Here is a 19,669-nt window from a genome sequence, read left to right as displayed (position 1 = left end):
GAGACAGCCACCGTAACACCTTCCCAGCTTTTGGCACATCTGAGCATGTTCACAGTAAAATGCTGGCAAAAATTGAGAGGCATCACAACGTGGAATCTGCTTCCTCCAAAAGATGCAGAAAGTCAGTCCCAACGTTTGCAGGAATCAAAGAGAGGAAGGTAAAAAAAATGCCTTGTGGAATTGTAAACGAAGCACGCTGAGGTGAGAGTCTGGTTAAACACGTTTGCTCCCCAGTAGGAAAAACCATGTCCTGTAGTTGACCTTCGAGTCATGGAAATAAACTCCTCATTCCAGTGAAACGTCCTGGTGACATATTTTATTTTTGCAGAGTGCAGCGGGCTACCCCGGCTGTCCCTGTGGTTTCAGTGACGCAAGGTGGCACTTTGGGAGGAGCTGTGATGCTGAGTTCAGTTCCCGGGAGCCGGGCGTCAAGCACTGAGAACCAGGGAAGCAGGAGGCGAGATGGGGGAGATGGAGCGAGAATGGGTGCATGGGAACGAGCAAGCATCTCCACCGTCTGGAAGACAAAGGCTTCTAGGAAAAGGAAGACAAGGCGGGAGCCACCTGCTTCAGCAAAGAGTGTCTCGGGTCCTGAGGACAGTGGCAGTGCCGTGGTCAGCATGCGCCCTACAGACGCAAGAAAAACTGTGCTTATGGAAGCCCAGGGGGGAAACCACAAGGGGTAGATGTTACAACAGCTGAGAACCCTGAGCCTTGTGAGTCCCAAATAACACAGCATTATACACTCTTACCTATTCATGGAGACGGCCAAAAATAAAAACACGAAGCAAACCTAGGGAACTCCAGGTCATGGAAGCAACCTAAGTGTCCATCAATGGGTGGAAAAGAAACACATGGACTATGCACACCATGGAGTAGTATGCAGCCTTTAAAAGGAAGGCAGCCCACCCACTCTCGACAAGGTGGATGAACCTGGAGGAGGTGATCCTGAGTGAAGTAAGCCAGGCACAGAAGGACGAACGCTGCGGGATGTCACTCGCATGCAGACTTGAAAGAGCCAAGCTCATGAAAGCAGAGAGGGCAGGGGTGGGGGCAAAGGGCTGGGGGAGAGGGAGAAAGGAGCAGATGCTGGTCTGAGGGTGCAGAGTTTCCGTTACACAAGACGTGTGCATCCAGTGAAAGATACTGTAACAGAGACGTGAAATTTGCTAAAAGGATAGATCCTCCCTAGTCTCAACCACCAAAACGGAAAGAAAAGGGTAAATAGGTGAAATGAGGGATATGTTAATGAGCTTGGTTGTGATGATGTTTCACAATGTATCAAATCACCACCAAGGATGCCTCAAATATACACAATTTCTATGTGTCAGTTACATCCCCACAAAGCAGGAAAATGTATCCATCAACCACTCCTTTGGGGCAGGAGGTGTAAAGGGAGCCCCTGCTGAGTAATACACCTTCCTCTTCATCTACATGTATTGAAAAGTATAAAACACACCAGACCATCACCTGATGGGACTCCAAGTCTCAGATCACTTTCACAGTTCCTGCGGCTACACCCCCTGAGGCCCCTCCAGTAAAACATGAAAGAGAACAAGACTCCATATACTTCTTCTCCGGCTGCTCTCAACGCCACTCCCCCCTCCCCTCCACACCAAGGCGCATGTATCTCCTGGAAATGAAGGGGTTGACCTCTGGCATACTCCGGTAGGGAGAGCAAAATTTAAGTGGGATATGGATGGGGAAAAAAAGAATTCTCTGTTCCAGGACCTACCTGTCTCCTGATGCGTAATTTAAGTACTGCGGAGTTGTTCAATATTAAACAGCTTTTATAACAGCCTATAAAAAGAGCTCCATCACATGGCGAATACGCTGACTCTGATCCCACCCTTTTGCCGACCTCTGTGGGTGCACCTGCGCCCACTTCAGCCGTCTCTCCGCACTGGCGGCTCAGCGTCTCATTCTGCCTGACTCGGTTCGCCCACGGTCTGGAAATGCAGCCAGGTGACAAGGCCCGTCTGTTCTGGGCACCCGACCAAGAGACTACCCTCTCCCAGCCAGACCTCGATGCTCCCGAGTCCCAGGATCTCAACCCTGCTCTCGGCTGGGATCTGGGTCTGGGTTTTTCCACGCTCCCTGTCACCCCGTGGGGAGCTGAGAGACTCTGCTTCAATAGACATGATGTCACCCCCTCGGCCCTGTGTAAACAGAACGTCTAACACCTTGGCGATGGAGGCCCAGCCAGCTGCCTCCGGAGACGCTGACAAGATAAGTAGTTTGCATCGGCACCTGCAGGCGGGGGTGCAGCGCTAGCAGGGAACTTAAGTGGGGATCCAGCAGCACTTCTGACTCCTACGAACACTTACTAAAGTCAGAGTGACATCAGACAGAGGGCGAATAACCTTTCTTCTTCCTGAGGTCTTTTTCCCCCCTTCCACCACCTAGAAAGTCACAACATAAACCCTGGGAGGAGGAGGCAATGTCTATTATGACCCCTGATGCAAGGAAGGTCAATAAGCTTTCTTCCTATCAGGATGCTGCCTCAGCTTGGAGTTCTCATTTATTTTGTGTGTGTGTCTTGTTTTGTCTTTTCAGGGTTGCACCTGCAGCATATGGAGGTTCCCAGGCTGGGGGTCCAATTGGAGCTGCAGCTGTCAGCCTACACCACAGCCACAGCAACGCAGGATTCAAGCCATGTCTGCAACCTACACCACAGCTCACGGCAACGCTGGATCCTTAACCCACGGAGCAAGGCCAGGGATCGAACTTGCAACTTCCTGGTTCCTAGTCAGATTCGTTAACCACTGAGCCATGATGCGAACTCATTTTTTTTAAACAAACTTTTACTTATTGCTTTTTAGGTCTGCACCTGTGGCATATGGAAGTTCCCAGGACAGAGGTCGAATCACAGCTGCAGGCACAGGCCTACACCACAGCCACAGCAACACCAGCTCTGAGCCACGTCTGTGACCTACACTGGGCTCACAGCAATGCCTGATCCTTAATCCACTGAGTGAGACCAGGGATTGAACCCTCATCCCCAAGGATACTAGTCGGATTCATTACCACTGGGGCACAAGGGGAGCTCCTTCTCTCATTTAAATGTTTGATGTTATTAGTGACGAGAGAGAGAAGACTGCACATTTGACTTTGGAGAAACTGACCCTTGTTCATTCCACGAAGCATCTACTGAGTATCACCTAAGAGAAGGCAGGCACCACATTAGGTGCTTAGGGGAGGAGGGGGGGTCAAGATGAGCAAAGCGTTGTCTGATAAAGAATCAAAAACATTCAGGAGTTCCCACTGCCATCTGGTGGGTTAAGAACCTGACTGCAGCTCATCTGGTCACCACAGAGGCTCGGGTTCAGGCCCCAGCCCTGCACAGTGGGTTAAGGACCTGGCATTACTGCAGCTATGGCACAGGTCGCAGCTGCGGCTCAGATTCAACCCCTGGCCCAGGAACTTTCAAATGCCACAGGTACAGGCCATAAACATAAAAATTCCAAAAAGAATCTGCGACATTTACCTAAATCCACCCAGCTGGTGGGTGGCAGCACCCACGCTGGAACTCAGCGCTCCCCACCCCTTCCGTGAGCCACACGGAGCTCTTCTGCAAACCCACACCTGACCCGCAAACACTGCTCCTCGGGGAAGGTCACGAGGCCCCCACGTGTGCTTCCCCAGAGTCTCGGCGTGCGGTGAGCGCCTTTCCCAAAGGCTTCCTTGAGGACATGGCAGCTGGGCTGGGGTTTAAACAACGGGGAGACCTGAGATCGTGGGGATGGGCAGTGGGGCCACGCAGACAGGAGAAATCAACAGAGCAGGCCAGAGGGAGGAGGTCTCGGGGCTGATTGATGGTGGATACGGGGGATGGCTGGGCAGCGGGGGTAAAAGGCGTGGAGACAGAGTGGCTCCCTGGCTTCGGGGCGGTGGGTCAGAAGGAGCCCGTGAAGGTGATGGAGGCAGGATAACAGATCCCATCTGTGCTACAGAAACTCTGGCGCTCACGCCAGGATGGCTTAGCAGGAGGGGAGTCCAGCACAGAAGTCGCGGCCAAAGCTCATAAAGACCTCATCTGGGGGCTGTGGGGAGAGGAAGGAGAAAGATCATGCGAAGATGGGAGTGAGAGGTTTCAGGAGCCAACATGAACCGCCTGGGTGTGGGCATCGAGGCAGAGACAGGCTGAGCCCGGACAACGAGTAGCCGCTTCCCCGTCCTGAGTGCTACTCCCGTGTCAGAATGCAGACCTCCACAGCAGGCCCCTGGGCCCAGCCAGAGCCCAAGAAGATTTTTCTTTGCATGTCAGTAAAAATGAGACACCCGCACCGACCCACAAACGCTGCGAGACTGTCCTGCAGTGAGCTGGGTGTGGAGACTGTCTGGATGGTTTTGTAGCAACTTGACCAAGCATTTTATATCAGTGGAATCTGAGAATTAAAAACAGGTTTGGAGTTCCCATTGTGGCTCAGCAGTAAGGAACCCGACTAGTATCCATGAGGATGCAGGTTCGATCCCTGGCCTCACTCAGCAGGTTAAGGATCCGGCATTGCCTTGAGCTGTGGTGTAGGTCACAGACGAGGCTTGAATCCCATGTTGCGATGGCTGTGGTGTAGGCTGGCAGCTGTAGCTCCAATTTGACCCCTAGCCTGGGAACATCCATATGCCTCAGGTGTGGCCCTAAAAGGACAAAAAAAAAAAAAAAAAAAAAAAAAAAAAAAATTGAGCCTTGACTTTATATGCATTTTGTTTTTCCCATTTCACCTCTGTTCATTTTTATGAAGTTGACATAAGTATGGGTCCAGAGAAATTTAGTTATTCTTAAAAACCAGACTGGGTCTTGCACAAAGAGGGTCTGAGAAGCAAACTCTGAATGCACAGAGGGACACACAGGAGGGGCTGAGAGGCCTTCCTGGGGCTGGTACCTGGCCGCCTGAATCCACCAACTGCCAGGTCCCTGTCACCGTGGCCCAGTTAGCCTCTACCTGTGTCACCTGAAAGCGGGCACCCAGCTGCCACCCACCCTGTGGCCGCATGTTATCTCCTAATTCCTGTACTGCCTGTGCTGCCCCCAAACCTACTGCCACCTGGGCCCCACGCGTAGGTCAAGGGCCACAAGTCAACCCTTCTGAATCACTTGCCATTTTTCAGGAAATGTCCCCAAACAACAATCTGGGGGAGAAAAAAAGAACCAAGAGTGAGGAGTTCCCTTCATGGCGCACTGGTTAACGAACCCAACTAGGATCCATGAGAATGTGGATTCAGTCCCTGGCCTTGCTCAGTGGGTTAAGGATCTGGTGTGGCCACGAGCTGTGGCATAGGTCACAGACGAGGCTTGGATCCCATGTTGCTATGGCTGTGGTGTAGGCTGGCAACTACGGCTCCAATTCCACCCCTAGCCTGGGAACCTCCAGAAGCTGTAGGTGTGGCCCTAAAAAGCAACAACAACAACAACAACAAAAAGAACCAAGAGTGAGCAAGCAACATTTCAGAAACCAAGGAGAGACTTTCTTAGAAAGACTGTATGGGGTGGGGGTGGGGGGTGAAGACTCAGGACGGAGTAGCTAGTTGCTTCTGATGAAAGAATGTCGCAGGCGATGGGGACAGAAGCCAGAGCAAGGAGACAGGAGAAAACGGGCGGGAAGGAAAGAAGCGCTTCCCTGAACAGCGGGAGGCGGGACAGGGAGCTAAGGAACTTCTATCACGGGTCCGGGTGCTGTTTGGAACATGAGTAACTTTCTCCCCAAATCTCCACATTCCCCCTTATCTGCCTGCTAAGGGTTAATGTCCATTGGCAGCTATCAAAGTCTGCTTTTGCCTTGCTGAGATAAGAGGATAAGAAGCGACAGCAGTCCTTCTCTACGGTAAAAGGCCATAAAGAAATACAATCCTTAGGTCTTTTTATCCCACCCCGTCCCCACGAAATGCAGTTTCTTTTTAAGGTTAAAGAACATTCGGAGAAGGATGAGCAGGGCGGGGGAAGGCAGGCGTCCACTGGAGTCTGCGTACATTTTCTTGGACTTGGGCTCTACCTGAACTGCCAGAATCTACCACGGAAACCCAGGGAAGCATTTCTGTGATGTTTTCCAGAAAGATCAGGTCTTTTCAACTTGGGTATTGGGAAATCAGATGCCAATGGGATCACTGGGAGTTTCCATCGTGGCTCAGCCAAAACAAACCCGACTAGGATCCATGAGGATACGGGTTCGATCTCTGGCCTTGCTCAACGGGTTAAGGATCCAGCGTGGCCAGGAGCCGTGGTGTAGGTCGCAGACATGGCTTGGATCCCCCGTGGCTGTGGCTGTGGTGTAGGCCAGCAGCTGCAGCTCCAGTTTGACCCCTAGCCTGAGAACCTCCTTATGCCGAAGCTGTGGTCATTAAAAAAAAAAAAAAAAAATCACTAACCATCCCAAAGTGCCCCAGATGCTTGATCTTGAAATTAGAAGCCATGTGCCTAGTTTTGTTACAGTCTCCTAAAATAAAGATGGGACATAGGATAAGGGCCAGTCACCGCTATAAAGAGCGGGCTGGACCCCAGAGTTCTCTGATCCAAGAGACCCATTCACAAACATCTTTGGCGAATTCCATTCTTAAGGCTGTTCAAAGCATGTGAGATCAGAGCAATGGCATCAAGGAAAGACGGGAATTTTCACTCCCTTCCTCTGTGTTAGGATCTTATGTCCCTTCCTGGCAGGTGAAACCAGTTAAAAGAATCCTTCTGGTTATATTCACTATCGAGTGGGATGGTTTCAGAGGTGCTTATACAAGTCAAAGCTGATCATACTGTATGATAAGCAGCTTACTGTATGTCAACTCTACCCCAAGCAGTTTAAAAAAAATCACAAATACACAATAGGAAACACTCCTAGAATGAATTTTTTTAATGGCTAAAGATGTGGTGCATACACAGGATGGAATATTACTTGGCCATAAAAAAGAATGAAATAATGCCATTGGCAGCAACATGGAAGGACCTAGAGATTATCATACGAAGTGAAGTGGGTAAGAGAAAGCTGAATATATGATACCACTTGCATGAAGAATCTAATAGAAATGATGCAGGGGAGCTTGTTTATAGAACAGACAAAAGCAATCTTATGGTTACCACAGCGGAAACTATAGGGGAGGGGGAGGAATTAGGAGGATGGGAGTAACACATACGCGTGGCTGTAGAGCAGAGATGATCAAGGGGAACCTACTGTGTAGCTCAGGGACATGTACTCAATAGTTTGCAATAACCTATATGGGGAATATACACATATATTATGTATACATCAGAAATATACACATATATGTATGATTCACTTTTCCATGTACTTGAAACTAATCAAGTCAATTCTACTCCAACAAAATTTTAAAATAATAATTAAGTGAAAAACATCCTACGGTGTGAGCTTTCTTTGCTGTGCTCCAGAGAGTGAAAAGACCACAGCCATGCAGGCCAGCCAAGTGTTTACAACAGAGGGAATTGAAGGCAGGGGCCCAGAGGTATCGCAGAGGGAAGGGCAAGCAGGTTAACCATAGATAAGCCACAGCCAGAAGCCACTTCCAACCCCAGGAAAAGGAAGACCTTGGGCCACCAGCTGAAGGTGGCCCCAGGCAGCCCTTTCAGAGCAAGTCAGGTCCACAGAAGAGCAGGAGCAGGTGTAAGGCAGCTTCCTGGGGTCCCACCCCTGCCCTCAGAGAAGTCCAGGTCTGACCCAAAGGTGTTTCAGGAAAAAAAAAAAAGCGGGGAGGTTACAGAGCAAAAGTCAGTTCCAAAAACTCCACTGAAGCAAGTAGGCAGACTTGCTCACAGCAGGGCTTGTATGGGCTCATGGGTGTGGAAATCTCTAAAAGGAATACGCCGTAAAGTGCTCCCACAATCTTCCTCTGCGGAGCATCTGGGAAAGAGTTCCAAGCGACGTGATTTGGAGAACGCCGATCTAGCCCCAAACTCACACTTTACAGATAAGACCTAGACACCATTTGGTGAAGTGGTTTGAACGTGACATCGTAAAAAGGGATACCACGAAGACGAGGGGCATAAACTTCCCGAATCTTAATCTCGTTCTCTTTCCCCACCTCTACACTGAAGCCGCCTTAAGCACCTTCTAGAAAACCATCAAGAAAACCAGCTACTTCGGCACTCCAGGGAGCGACACCTCATTGTCGCGTATAAACTACCAGATCCCACGGAGGCGTGTACCACCTGCTGGTAGATCAATGACAACCAAAGGCGTCAATATCATGGACAATGAGCAGATATAAAAGAGGAAATAAAGGCAATGGAGTTGGCAAATTTATTAATGGGAGGAAAAGAAAAACAAAAAAAACAAGAGGCGAGAAAGGGAGCCTCTGCTGGGTACCACCCTGCCTCCTGCAGCTGTGATGGCATTTCTGTGCCTACAGAACAAGAGTCAAACAACCTCCACTAAATAGATGAAGTATGCCAGGCACCAGCCTGGTGGGATGAGTTCCCAAAGCTGGTAACAGGGGATTCTGTCCTCCACAGAGTCCAGAAAAATGCAAAGGCCAGTTCCGTTGCCCTGGGAAGAAAAGCAATGCTCCAACTAGCTGCAGCCGTGACACCCGCGTCCTCCCCACTGAGTCTTCGTTCTACCTTTGGTGTCATTTCACTTTGGGTCGGATTAAACATCTACCCCGCCAGGCAGAGCGGTGGTTAGACCACAGCGCATACCAGGTCAGGTGTTCACGGAACAAAGCCGAATTTCTCAAACCCACGGAGACCACCCTGGTCCCAAGCTCCTCCTTTTGAGAAGTTTCATTTCCGTGGGGATGCGGGAAGAGAGAACGGGTGGGTGATTTAGCTCAAAATCGTGGGGAAAATACCCCCAATAATATGGATAGCTGACACAGGAGGAATGGGGAGAGAGAATTCCCAAAATGTCAATATTTGTACAATATTTAGAAATATTTGTCTGTACAGACATTAACAGCCATATTACTCTAGGATCATCAAACATAATTTTTTCCATTTGCACAGGGATAACGCACTGTATTAAATATGCAAGGTCTTATCTACAGGAGTTTGATGACAAACTAATCAAGTATTCTCTACATAAAAAATATTTGTCAGTATTTGCACAATACTGACAATATAAAGAAAGGCTCCCACGTTTTAAACTGCCTCAAATGAATTGCTATTTGCTCAACAGTCCTCTTTAGGCTTTACTGTTACTTGCTGATATCACTGCATTTTCTCATTTATTTACCATTAATCTGCGTAGCCGTTTCTCAGAGCAAACAGTTCAAAGCAACAAAGTCCACTCCACAAAGACCTCTGGTTTATGGAGTCCTTATTAATTTAATTTTAATCTGATCTCAACAGTCTCTCCTGAGGAAACCTTTGAGAGCCCCCCGATCCTGCCATGAGGCCCAGTAAATGGTATTTCTGTGAGTTTCTCGATGCAAAAGTCACCCTATGTTTTAATGTTATTTTTCCTTCCTTTCTGAAAACTTCCTAACCCCTCCCCAGCAACTCCCCCAATTTTAATAATTTACAAGCACAGAATTCCTCTAATTCTTGTTCATTCTTCAGGCCTCTTTCTTTACTCCCCCCCCCCCAAATCCTGCCGCGTGTGGGTCAAATAGGGTCCAAGCCAGGGAGAAATTTAATCGCTCCCATCTCTCCCTGAGGGACCGTCTAGGTGCTATGGTGACAGACACCTCACTGCAAGTATGTGGAGGAAAAAAGATTTTTAAACTCTGAGACTTAAAAAAAAAAGAGAGAGAGAGATTTCTAATGGATTTGGTGTCAACAAACCAAAACACAAAATAAGGCCTGCAGAGTCCATCAAAATGATTCACTTATATACCGAGGGGGTGGAGCCCCAGAAACAAAACTATTCTCGACAAAGAGACCTTATTCCTCTTCCCCCAGGCTCTGCGTATTTTGAATTTTAGGATTTGATTTTTTTTTTTTTTCTGGCTAAATGTACAGCTTCTACACAAAAGGTGTTCAGGGCAGTGCAACTTCCCCTGCAGTAGAGCATAATGATGGGTCCTATGTCATGAGACATTCATTCAAACCCCCAGCGCGGAGAACACCGAGAATGAACCGCCAGCTGTGGACCCTGGGTGATGCTACCGCATCAGTGTAGCTTCGTGGATTGTTACAAGCGTGCCACTCTGGTGGTGGGTGTTGATCCTGGAAGAGGCAATGCCCAAGCAGCGGCACAGGTATGTGGGAAATCTGAGCTTTCCCCTCCATTTTACTGGAGACCTAAAACTGCTCTAAAAAGCAGTTTTAAAAATGCAGCTTCTCTGCTAATTTATTCTGACAGAAGAGTGTTCAATAAGCTCTGATTAAAAAAAGGAAAACGTTAATCCTTCATTGTATCACGTATGAAGCTCCATCATTAGACTTTTTCGATGTAATGCAAAGATTTCAAAGGGGGGGGGAGAAAAAGGGGGGAGTCTCTGTGATGGAGCAAGTCTGATTATTTAAAAACAAAAACAAAAACACTCTCCCAGCCTAATCAGCACAGACAACAGCTCCCGCACCCGACTCAGTGTGTTCAGGCTCTGCTGATACACACACGTGGGAATTTTCGGCCAGCCCATGTTCATGAACAGGAAACCAACAAGACTGTCAACACAGGAACAGCAATCACCAAAGGCAGATGTTTAAGGCTGGAAGTTACATTCTGGACAAGGTGAAAGGGTAAGTGGCAGCAGCGTCCTAGGGCAGCTCCGGGCAGCGATCAAAGTTCAGCTGGGCACTGGGCGGCCCAACGGCTGTGCCTTGGGTCTGCGGTGAAGCCACCCGCTCCTCCCCCCTCGGAGCCCTGGGATGATGAGAAAACAATCTGAACGTCAGGCCAGCGCTGGGCCCTTGCAGGCAGAGGACAAGCCCGACCTATCTGGCAGGATCGGCAAGGCAGGGCGTGTGCCCGTGAACCCGGGGCAGGAAGGCTCTCCCCCTCCGAACCAGAACCTCACTCTGCAAAAATGTTTGATGGGGAGACTTCAAGGCGGAGGTCTGGGGCTGCGTTAGAAATAATAAGGCCACAGGGACGCATCAAGGAATGACCTGAGGCAGTTTAGATACCATCTCTATTATGGACGGGTCTCTTTAATAATGGACTTGGGAAGGGCAGGAAGAGACCAGTGCCTGAGGACGTCAGTGGAACAATGCCACTCAGAGCAACATCGTTTTCAACACTTCAACTCGCTTTTGGAGCAGGAAACAATTCTTTAAGGTCAGTGGTCCTTCCACATACCAAATGGGGATATTTATAGAGATGCATAGTTTTTTTTTTTTTTTTTTCCTTTTCTGAAAGCAGAGGCGAGAATACCATGTGCTCTCCTGCACGCTCCAGATGTGGGCTCCCACCTCTCCCCCAGGGCTGTGCTCTCCCGTGCTTCTGTCTCCACCCCCCCCCCCATTATCCATTCTCAAGTGACCAACAGCATGCTGACCTGGCCCTCTGATGCAGTAGAATCTCCGAGGTTCTGTGGGCTGTTCCCTCAGCCTTAAGATGGAACAGCAGCAAGGAGAAAATGGTCCTGAATACATCTAGCAAATTTAACCGCAAACTGAAGAGGGAACGTGATACTTCGAGAACCTTCCAAGCTGCAAATTCTAGGACCAATGGCTATCACAAATAGACCCACAACCCCCAACTGCCTAGTGAGAGAGGAAACCCAACAGAAAACCAGAATGTCCGTTGCTGGACGTGTTTCTCCAGAAAAACAATGTCATGGCCCCCAGCCAGCTCCAGAGTCTAACTTCATCCATTAAGGGGGCTGAAACTCTATTTGCAGGGGAAAAAAAAAATAACTGCAGGCAATTCCTGGCAGGCACACAAACTCTGAAGGCTGATACAGCCCTACTTCTTAAGTAACTAATTTTTTATTATTATTATTACTAAATGGCTGCACCTGTGGCATACAGCAGTTCCCAGGCCAGGGACTGAATCTGAGCCCCAGCTGTGACCCACACTACAGCTGCAGCAATGCCAGATCCTTTAACCCACTGCACTGAGCTGGGGATCGAACCTGCACCTCTGCAGAAACCCGAGCCATTGCAGTCAGATTGTTAGCCCACTGCACCGCAGCGGGAACTCCTAGTAACTGATTTTCATTAAAACAGGAATGGCTTTCCTTCTCCTTGACAAAACTGTCGCCTCTTTTCATACCTTCCAGTTTAAGACTGGGACCATTTCTGGGTCACGAGTTTCTGAAGGGCAAGAGTATCAGGAGTTAAGAGAGCACAAAAGGGGATGAGAAGAGGCCAGCTGTCCCCCATACCAGGCCCTGGGTGACGCCGCGTGACCAGCGCAGCTGTGTCACCTGGTACCTGGCTGGGCTGAACAACGGCCTGGCGAGCGGCAGTGGGGGCGAAAGGTTAATGTGTAACCGCTGTTTACAGGCACGGGGACTCTGTCAAGGGCTCGTGTCTTGGGAGGGTCCATACTGAGTCCTGTCCCTTTTTCTCAGATACTTACGGAAGCTTCCAGTCAGGAACACGAGGATCTGATTCAAATATCGCCAGCTTTCCTTCCCACTGCTGGAGGCACCAAAGGTGGTGACGTCACAGAGTCAGACAAGAGGAGAGGATGAGAAGCCAGAACGAAGCTCCAAGACGGCAAAATGCAGAGACAACTGCAGTGGGTTTCTATCAAGGGAACGGAGCTCGCCCCCGAACAATCCGCTTGCACAAACAGGATGGGAGGCAGGAGAAGACTGACTTGGGAGAACATTACCAGAGGCTGCTTAGTTACCCAGGAAGGGGTACTCAAGTCACTTTGCTAACTTCAGCTTCATCAACAGATGAGATGCAAAGACGGGGCTGGTCACCTCTGCAATTCCGTATTCACTCTCCTACCCACTCCCCCATCCAAGGAAAATAGTGATCTGAAACCCCACATTCCAAGTCCTAAACTCGGGGAGTTCCACCGCGGCTTTAACGAACCCAACTAGAATCCATGAGGATGCGGGTTCAATCCCTGGCCCTGCTCAGTGGGTTAAGGATCCAGCGTTGCCATGAGCTGTGCTATAGGTCGCAGATGCAGCTCGGATCTGATGCGGCTGTGGCATACACCAGCAGCTGTCGCCCTGATTCAACCCCGAGCCTGGGAACGTCCATGTGCCACAGGTGCGGCCCTAAAAAGCAAAAAAAATAAATTAATTAAAATAAAAATTTTAAAATAATAAAGTACTAAACTCATTATTCACCGTCACAAAACAATCCTTACAAGCTGAAGGAAGTGCTGAATACAGGGTTTTTTTCCCTTACACCGATGATTCTATCACTAGGATCCCTTCCTCCACGCTAATCAGAGGTAAGCAGCCAAGCAGAGGAACTAAGAATGAGTCAGCACATTTAGAAAGGATTTATACCCATTCTTAGAAGGACAGCCAGAGGAAACACCATCCGGAGGTCTAAACAATAGTATCTGCTTGCCCTTTGATCCGAGTTTAAGAACACGCTGTACAAGGTTTTTGTTGTAACACCACGGAAATCTCCCATGTACCACTTAAAATCTCCTTAGGAGACCACACACTTGCAGTCAGATTCTCCAAACGCTTTTTGCTCTGAATAGCTTGCCGGCCTGGATTAATCTTCTGCTAACAAAAATCTCCATTAAGTACAGGCAGCTTCCATGAAAAATAGGACGCCTAAGACAGTACAGTGGATCTGGTTACACATCCAAGTAGGGAGTATTCTGTTTTTCCTCTAATTTATGATTCCCAAGAGTAATTCAAAAGATGGCCCGTATTTTTAGCACAGTACGTTTCTTGTTACTCGTACTAATATATGCTGATTCTCCTTTCTGACCGTAATTTGAGGTTTTTTATTTCGTTTTCTCCTAGCATCTGTAGATCAGCAGCTCATTAATTTAGAATAAGTAAATAAAGTCTGAAATGCAACGTTAATGAAACCTGGGAGCTACTCTGAGATGTAAAGCACATTACACATTAATATACACGTGAGTAATTAACAAGGAGGTATATAAACAAAGCACCATGATAGGAGTTCCCGCCGTGGCGCAGTCGTTAACAAATCGGACTAGGAACCATGAGGTTGTACGTTCGATCCCTGGCCTTGCTCAGTGGATTGAGGATCTGGCGTTGCCGTGAGCTGTGGTGTGGGTCGCAGACGCGGCTCGGATCCACGTGGCTACCTACACCTGTGGCGTAGGCCAGCGGCTACCACTCTGATTGGACCCCTAGCCTGGGAACCTCTATATGCCCCGGGAGTGGCTCAAGAAAAGGCAAAAAGACAATAAAATAAAATAAAATAAAGCACTATAACAGACATTAGATGTCATGAGTTTCAACCCAGCTTCCCTTCCCTCGCATGTTTTACTTAGGAAAAATCAGGTGTGCCATTTGCAAACGATCTCAATAAAATCAGGTGTACCCTTCCAGATTCGCAAAACAAGGATTTTAAATGAATGTGTCTACTCTCACTCATTCAGTCTTAAGCTCCTTCAAGATGCTCAGCTCTATGCCGGGAACTTAGGTTATGATGATGGATAAGCCCGGGGGCTTTTAGAGGCTGACATCCTACAGGGGCGACAAACAAAGGAGTAAGCACATTTTCAAAGGAATAAAAAAAAAAATACTCCTCGTGAGAAGCGCAACCAAGGAAATAAACAGGGCGCTGTGATGGTAAATAAGTGGGGGGCGGGGCGGCCCGGATCTCCACGGAGTGGTTAGAGACGGCTTCCTCTGCGAGGTGACTTTTAAGCTGAGACCCGAGATATTTCAGCAGACCTCGCCAAGGTCACCAGATTGGCAGGCTTGCCTCCGAGGCCCTGATGGAATGCAGGTTCACGCGTGCACCCAGCTTGCCCGGGCACTCTGCACACAGCCAGTAAGGACTAAGGTCCCCAGACTACGCACCCAGAGAGTGTGCGAAACCATCACTACAAACAAGTGAGCAGCCTCTGGGATGTGCAAGAGAAATTCATCCTGTTGATTCAGACTTCCTGCCAGCCAGCCACTCTGACCTACACGCCTCCAAGTGTTTTAAATGTATTTTATGAGTAAGCAACTCCCCTGCCCCTGGGGAAAAAAAGGATGTTTACAACTATATAACACATTCCTTTGTACTTTCAGTTCCTCACTTATCTAACTCTGTAGGTATCAGAGGATGGAAAGCCCATATGCTGTAACGTTATCTTTCTGTAGATTCTATAGTCACACAGTGCAGTAGCCAATATGCCATTGACACAGAGTAATAGATCTGGGGATGCCTCCAAACATCTTTTTTTTGGAGAATCCAGGCTGCTAAGCACTTGCTTTCTTCAAATCAACTGTCCTTATGCTCGGAGTTATGATAATCAGATTTCATCACAGTTCAGCTTCTCATTGTGACAGGCTCCTGTCCTACTGCTAAATGGATTAAGAGTGAATGGAACCGCCTGACCGGCAGGTGGCATGGCTTGTGACTTGGAGTCTGCATCACCCCCGGAAAAGGTTTTCTCCTCTAACTACCCACGTGGAGTCCAGGATTGGACCTACAGATAGCTACAACCTGCGGTCAGAAAGGCCAGTGGGATGCTAAGAGGCCCCGTGGGACACAGTTCCCTACTCGGACATCTCTTCTGGATCAGCCTGTCCCTGGCCTCAAATGACACTACTGATGAGCTCCCTTGGAATTTTTCAGTGCTATTTTTTTTGAAGCTTTAGAAACGCTTTATGGAAAATGAAAATACCCCTAGGGAGATACTATGTTAAACCATCACTGTAGTTAGCAACCCGCTTCAAACAGTGTGACAGTGTAGCCCAGGAAAGGTCAGAAGAGCAAGGGAGAATCTGGAGGTCACTCAACACAGGAAATGTCACCGTACTTTACAACCTGCCCCAAGCCAATGCTCACAAATACCAGTGGTTCAACATTGGAACCACCTGGGGATCTTGATTTTTTTTTAAGAGCCGCACCTGCAGCATATGCAAGTTCCCAGGCTAGGGGTGGAATTGGAGCTGCAGCTGCGGGCGTAAATCACAGCCACAGCCACGCCAGATCCTATGCTACAACTCACAACGACAACACTGAATCCATTACCCACTGAGTGAGGCCAGGAATCAAATCCCCTCAGGTTCTTAACCCTCTGAGCCACCCTGGGAACTCCCACCTGGAGATCTTTTAAACTGTGGATATCTGGCTTCCACCCCAAGAGTTGACTTAATTGACAAGGGGTACCACTTGAGCATCTAGACTTTAAATTTTTGTTGTTGTTGTTGTTTTGTCTTTTTGCCTTTTCCAGAGCTGCTTCTGCAGCATATGGAGTTTCCCAGGCTAGGGGTCTAATTGGAGCTGTAGCCACCGGCCTACACCACAGCCACAGCAACACCAGATCCGAGCCGAGTCTGCGACCTACACCACAGCTGATGGCAACGCCAGATCCTAACCCACTAAATAAGCAAGGCCAGGAATCGAACCCACAATCTCGTGGTTCTTAGATTCGTTAACCACTGAGCCACAACAGGAACTCCCGCATCTAGACTTTAAAATTTCTCCCGCCCCCCCACCCCCGGCGATTCTATGTACAGCCATGTTTGGGAGCCACCCACATCAGGAAGCTCTTGATAGCTTTCTCAGATGATTTGATTTCTTTCCGACATCGAGATCTCCTGTGACAGTGCTTCATGACTATCCATGGCAGCCTATTAGAAAAACCTTAGGCACTCATTTTAAAAAGCCGCAACTCACCTGCTCAGATTCTGACTTAACTGTTCTCAGGAGCAGCCCAGCACCCCAGGTGAGGCTGATGGACAGCCAAGGGCTAAAAGCCTAAAGCCTCGACCTGTTTTCCGGAGGCTGTAATATGATTGTCCCTGAAGGAGCCAAAAGGGTCATTCTTCCCACTTTGCCCAGGTTGGGACTACCCCTCAGAATAATAAAACCCTTCCCCAAGGCTGCCGGGAAACGGGGCAGGGAGGCGATGAAGGAGCCCACGCGAGGTAGAATTTGCTGAGCCAGAAGCAGCAGAGATGTTATAATAAGGAAAAGCACTGGTCCCTGCCCCAGGCCCAACTTCACTGACTGGCATGAGAATTTCCTTAGAATGCTTCCTGGAGGTGGCTCAGCCTTGGATTTGGTCCCAATAAACTGTGACGATTCCTGTCCAATCAGAACCCCTGGCACTGGGAGGAACAAGACTGGCAGGCCTGGAGCCTCCACTCCCTGTGACAGTCTGTTTCATGAGTTTCCCAGGAGGATTTCTGCACCACTTGGATGCCAATCGCCCTGCTCCACATCCTCCCCAACCTCCCCCCTCGCCCCCCACTCCTCCTTTCCTCCCCCAAAGCAGTGGAGCTAAGGATCATTTCCTAGACATACTTGTCAAGGACTCACTTAAATTCTTTCACACGGGAATCATTCAAGTAAATCATGTCCTTCAAAGAGGGCTGTCTGCGACCGTGTCTTGGAGACGCGGGTGCTACTTTGGCCAGTGTCTGCTAACCCACTCTGGAGCCTGGACAGGGCCACACGTCGCCCACCGGAAAGAAGTCCGCGGAGACCCACCCCACCGCGCTGCTGCACCCACTCCGCGCGTGGCTTCTGCGCCCTATTCCTCCCAGCGGAGAACGCGCTCCCTACACCGCTTTGTCTACGCTGAGTCTGCTTATGAATGAAGAGCAGCGCAGACTGGAGGCACTGACTCTGGAAAAGGCCTTCCTTACACGGTTCTCAATTACAGATGAGACGACTCTAGGGGGAAAAGGCTCAGTGACTCCGTCCGGGTTTGCCACAGAACATTTGTGGCTGAGCCCGATTTAGCCGCCCTCGAATTTCCATTCTGGTTGCCTGGCAACCGGCTCAGACCAGCTCAGGGCCCAACCCCGGCCCCCCACCCGCCCCCTTTCTCTGCTCTTGCAACTTCAGCCGCACCGATCAGAAGTTCAGCCTCTTGGGGCGCTGGCCAAAAGCAAGTGAGCGAGGGTACTGGGTGGGTTACCCCAACTGGGCTCGGGATCCGGCCTCAAAGCCGCGCGAGCCCCGCCTGGCTGGGACTGGCGGTCCTTTCGGGACCTCCTTCTGCAACCCTCCTCCCCCAATTCCGTGGATACCGAATAACACAGTCATGTCAAGTTTCCAAAGTACTCAGCTGCTGTCGGATTCCCTAAAAGTCCCGGTGGGAACCCTGGCACTCAGAGCGTTGAGGATGCAGAACAAAACAAGAGGGGAAGGTTGTTGAAGAGCCTTCTTCCCAGCTGGAGCCAATCCTGCCCCATTTTTCTGCCACAATAGAGTGAACGGGGCCCAAACCGGGCACTAGTGGGGAAAGCGCGGGACGCGCTCAGGCCGTCACCGAGACGCGCCCCAGTCTGCCGGCCGCCTCCCGCCGCCCGGTCCGGCGCGCGGGGAGTGCCCTTGCGGCTCCCGCAGCGCAGGTGACGGGAGGGCAGCCGGCCTGTCCCCGCATTCCCGCCGCGCCACCCCGGACCCCCGAGCCAGGGGGCTTCTCCACCCTCTCAACCCCACTCCCTGGGCCAGAGAGACTGGAAAGGAGAGAATATTCCAGCCGTTACGCTACCCCCAGTCCTTACCCAGGTTCACAAAGCTCATGACCATGTCGGCGTCGTTGAGGAAGGCGCTCTCCTGCGCGCTGGTCAGTGGGGAAGCGCTGCCACCAGGTCCGGCGGCCAGGAGGCTCCTGCTGCCGAGGGGATGCGCGGCGCGAGGGGGCGGCTGCCGAGGCGGGGACGAGCCAGTCCCTCCGCGCAGCCCGGGCTGCCCCATCTCCTTGTCCGAAGCCAGGTCCTCTTCGTCGTCGGCGGACAGGGCGTTGTACAGGTCCAGCATGAAGAGGGGCGCAGACTTCAGCCGCCCGGGCGGGGGCTCCCCGTGAGTCTGCTGCTGCTGCGGGAGCGCAGGGGGCTGCGGCTGCTGGAGGCCATGCAGGGGCCGGGGCCGGTGCGGGAGCCCCAGCACCGAGAGGATCTCCTTCTGCATCTCCCGTTTCTCGTGCGTCTTGAGCCGCCGGTAGAGGAAACCGGAGGAAGAGGTCTGCGGCGGGGGCGGCTGCTCCGCGTGGCCCGGGCTCCCGCCGTCCCCCAGCAGCGCCCCCCCGGCGGCGGCGGCGGCGGCGGCGGGCAGGGGCGGCCGCAGCGACGGTGGCCCGCAGCAGCTGCACAGCAGCCCCCACCACCAGCACAGCCACTGCGCCCTCCGCCCCAGGCCCGGCATCCCCGCCCGGCCGGGCTGGCCCCGCGGGCCCCGCGAGGCGTGCAGCGGCTGAGCGAGGCTGGAGCGCGGCCGCTGTGGCCCTTGGCGTGAACAGCCCCCGCCAGCTCCCGGCGGGCTCGCTTCCCCTTCCTGGCCCTCAGTCCTTATCTCTCATGGTCGTCTGGGGCGCCCCCAGATGCCCAGACTGGAGGGGAGACGAAGGGGGCGATCCCCGGGAGAACCACTGGAGAGGAAGGGGGAGCCCCGCACTCCCGCGCAGATCTCCGGAGGCTGACGGTCCAGACCAGGTGCGTCCGAGTGGGGGCCGCGCTGCCGCCAGCGCCCCCGCCCCTGGGCGGGTCACGGCACGGTCTCTCTCGGGTCTGGCTGCCCGCGCACGTGCGCTGCCTCGCGCCCTCCCGGGAGGCTGAGCGGGACCCGGGACGGCGGGGGAGCGGGGCCGCTCACCAGCTGCGGGGGATACCCGTCATCATCCTCGCGCACGCCTCGCCCCGACTCGCGCGGCCGCGGTGAAGTTTACCCCGCCGTAGGGCCCGGGCCGTGGCGACAAGGCGTCCCAAG

General features: G+C 51.2%; 1 protein-coding gene across 1 annotated transcript in view; it reads right to left on the bottom strand.

The window, feature by feature from the left end:
• Positions 1-19,233, bottom strand: part of BMP6 (bone morphogenetic protein 6) — a 150,052-nt gene extending 130,819 nt beyond the window's left edge. Inside the window, 1 exon segment of the mRNA NM_001168001.1 lies at positions 18,469-19,233. Coding sequence (NP_001161473.1) covers positions 18,469-19,108 — 640 coding nt within the window. The 5' untranslated portion in view covers positions 19,109-19,233.

Source organism: Sus scrofa, chromosome 7 (genome assembly GCF_000003025.6).
Source record: "Sus scrofa isolate TJ Tabasco breed Duroc chromosome 7, Sscrofa11.1, whole genome shotgun sequence".
NCBI classification, from domain to species: Eukaryota; Metazoa; Chordata; class Mammalia; order Artiodactyla; family Suidae; genus Sus; species Sus scrofa.
Note: the sequence above shows the minus strand (reverse complement) of the source record. Positions and strands in the feature narration are given on the sequence as shown.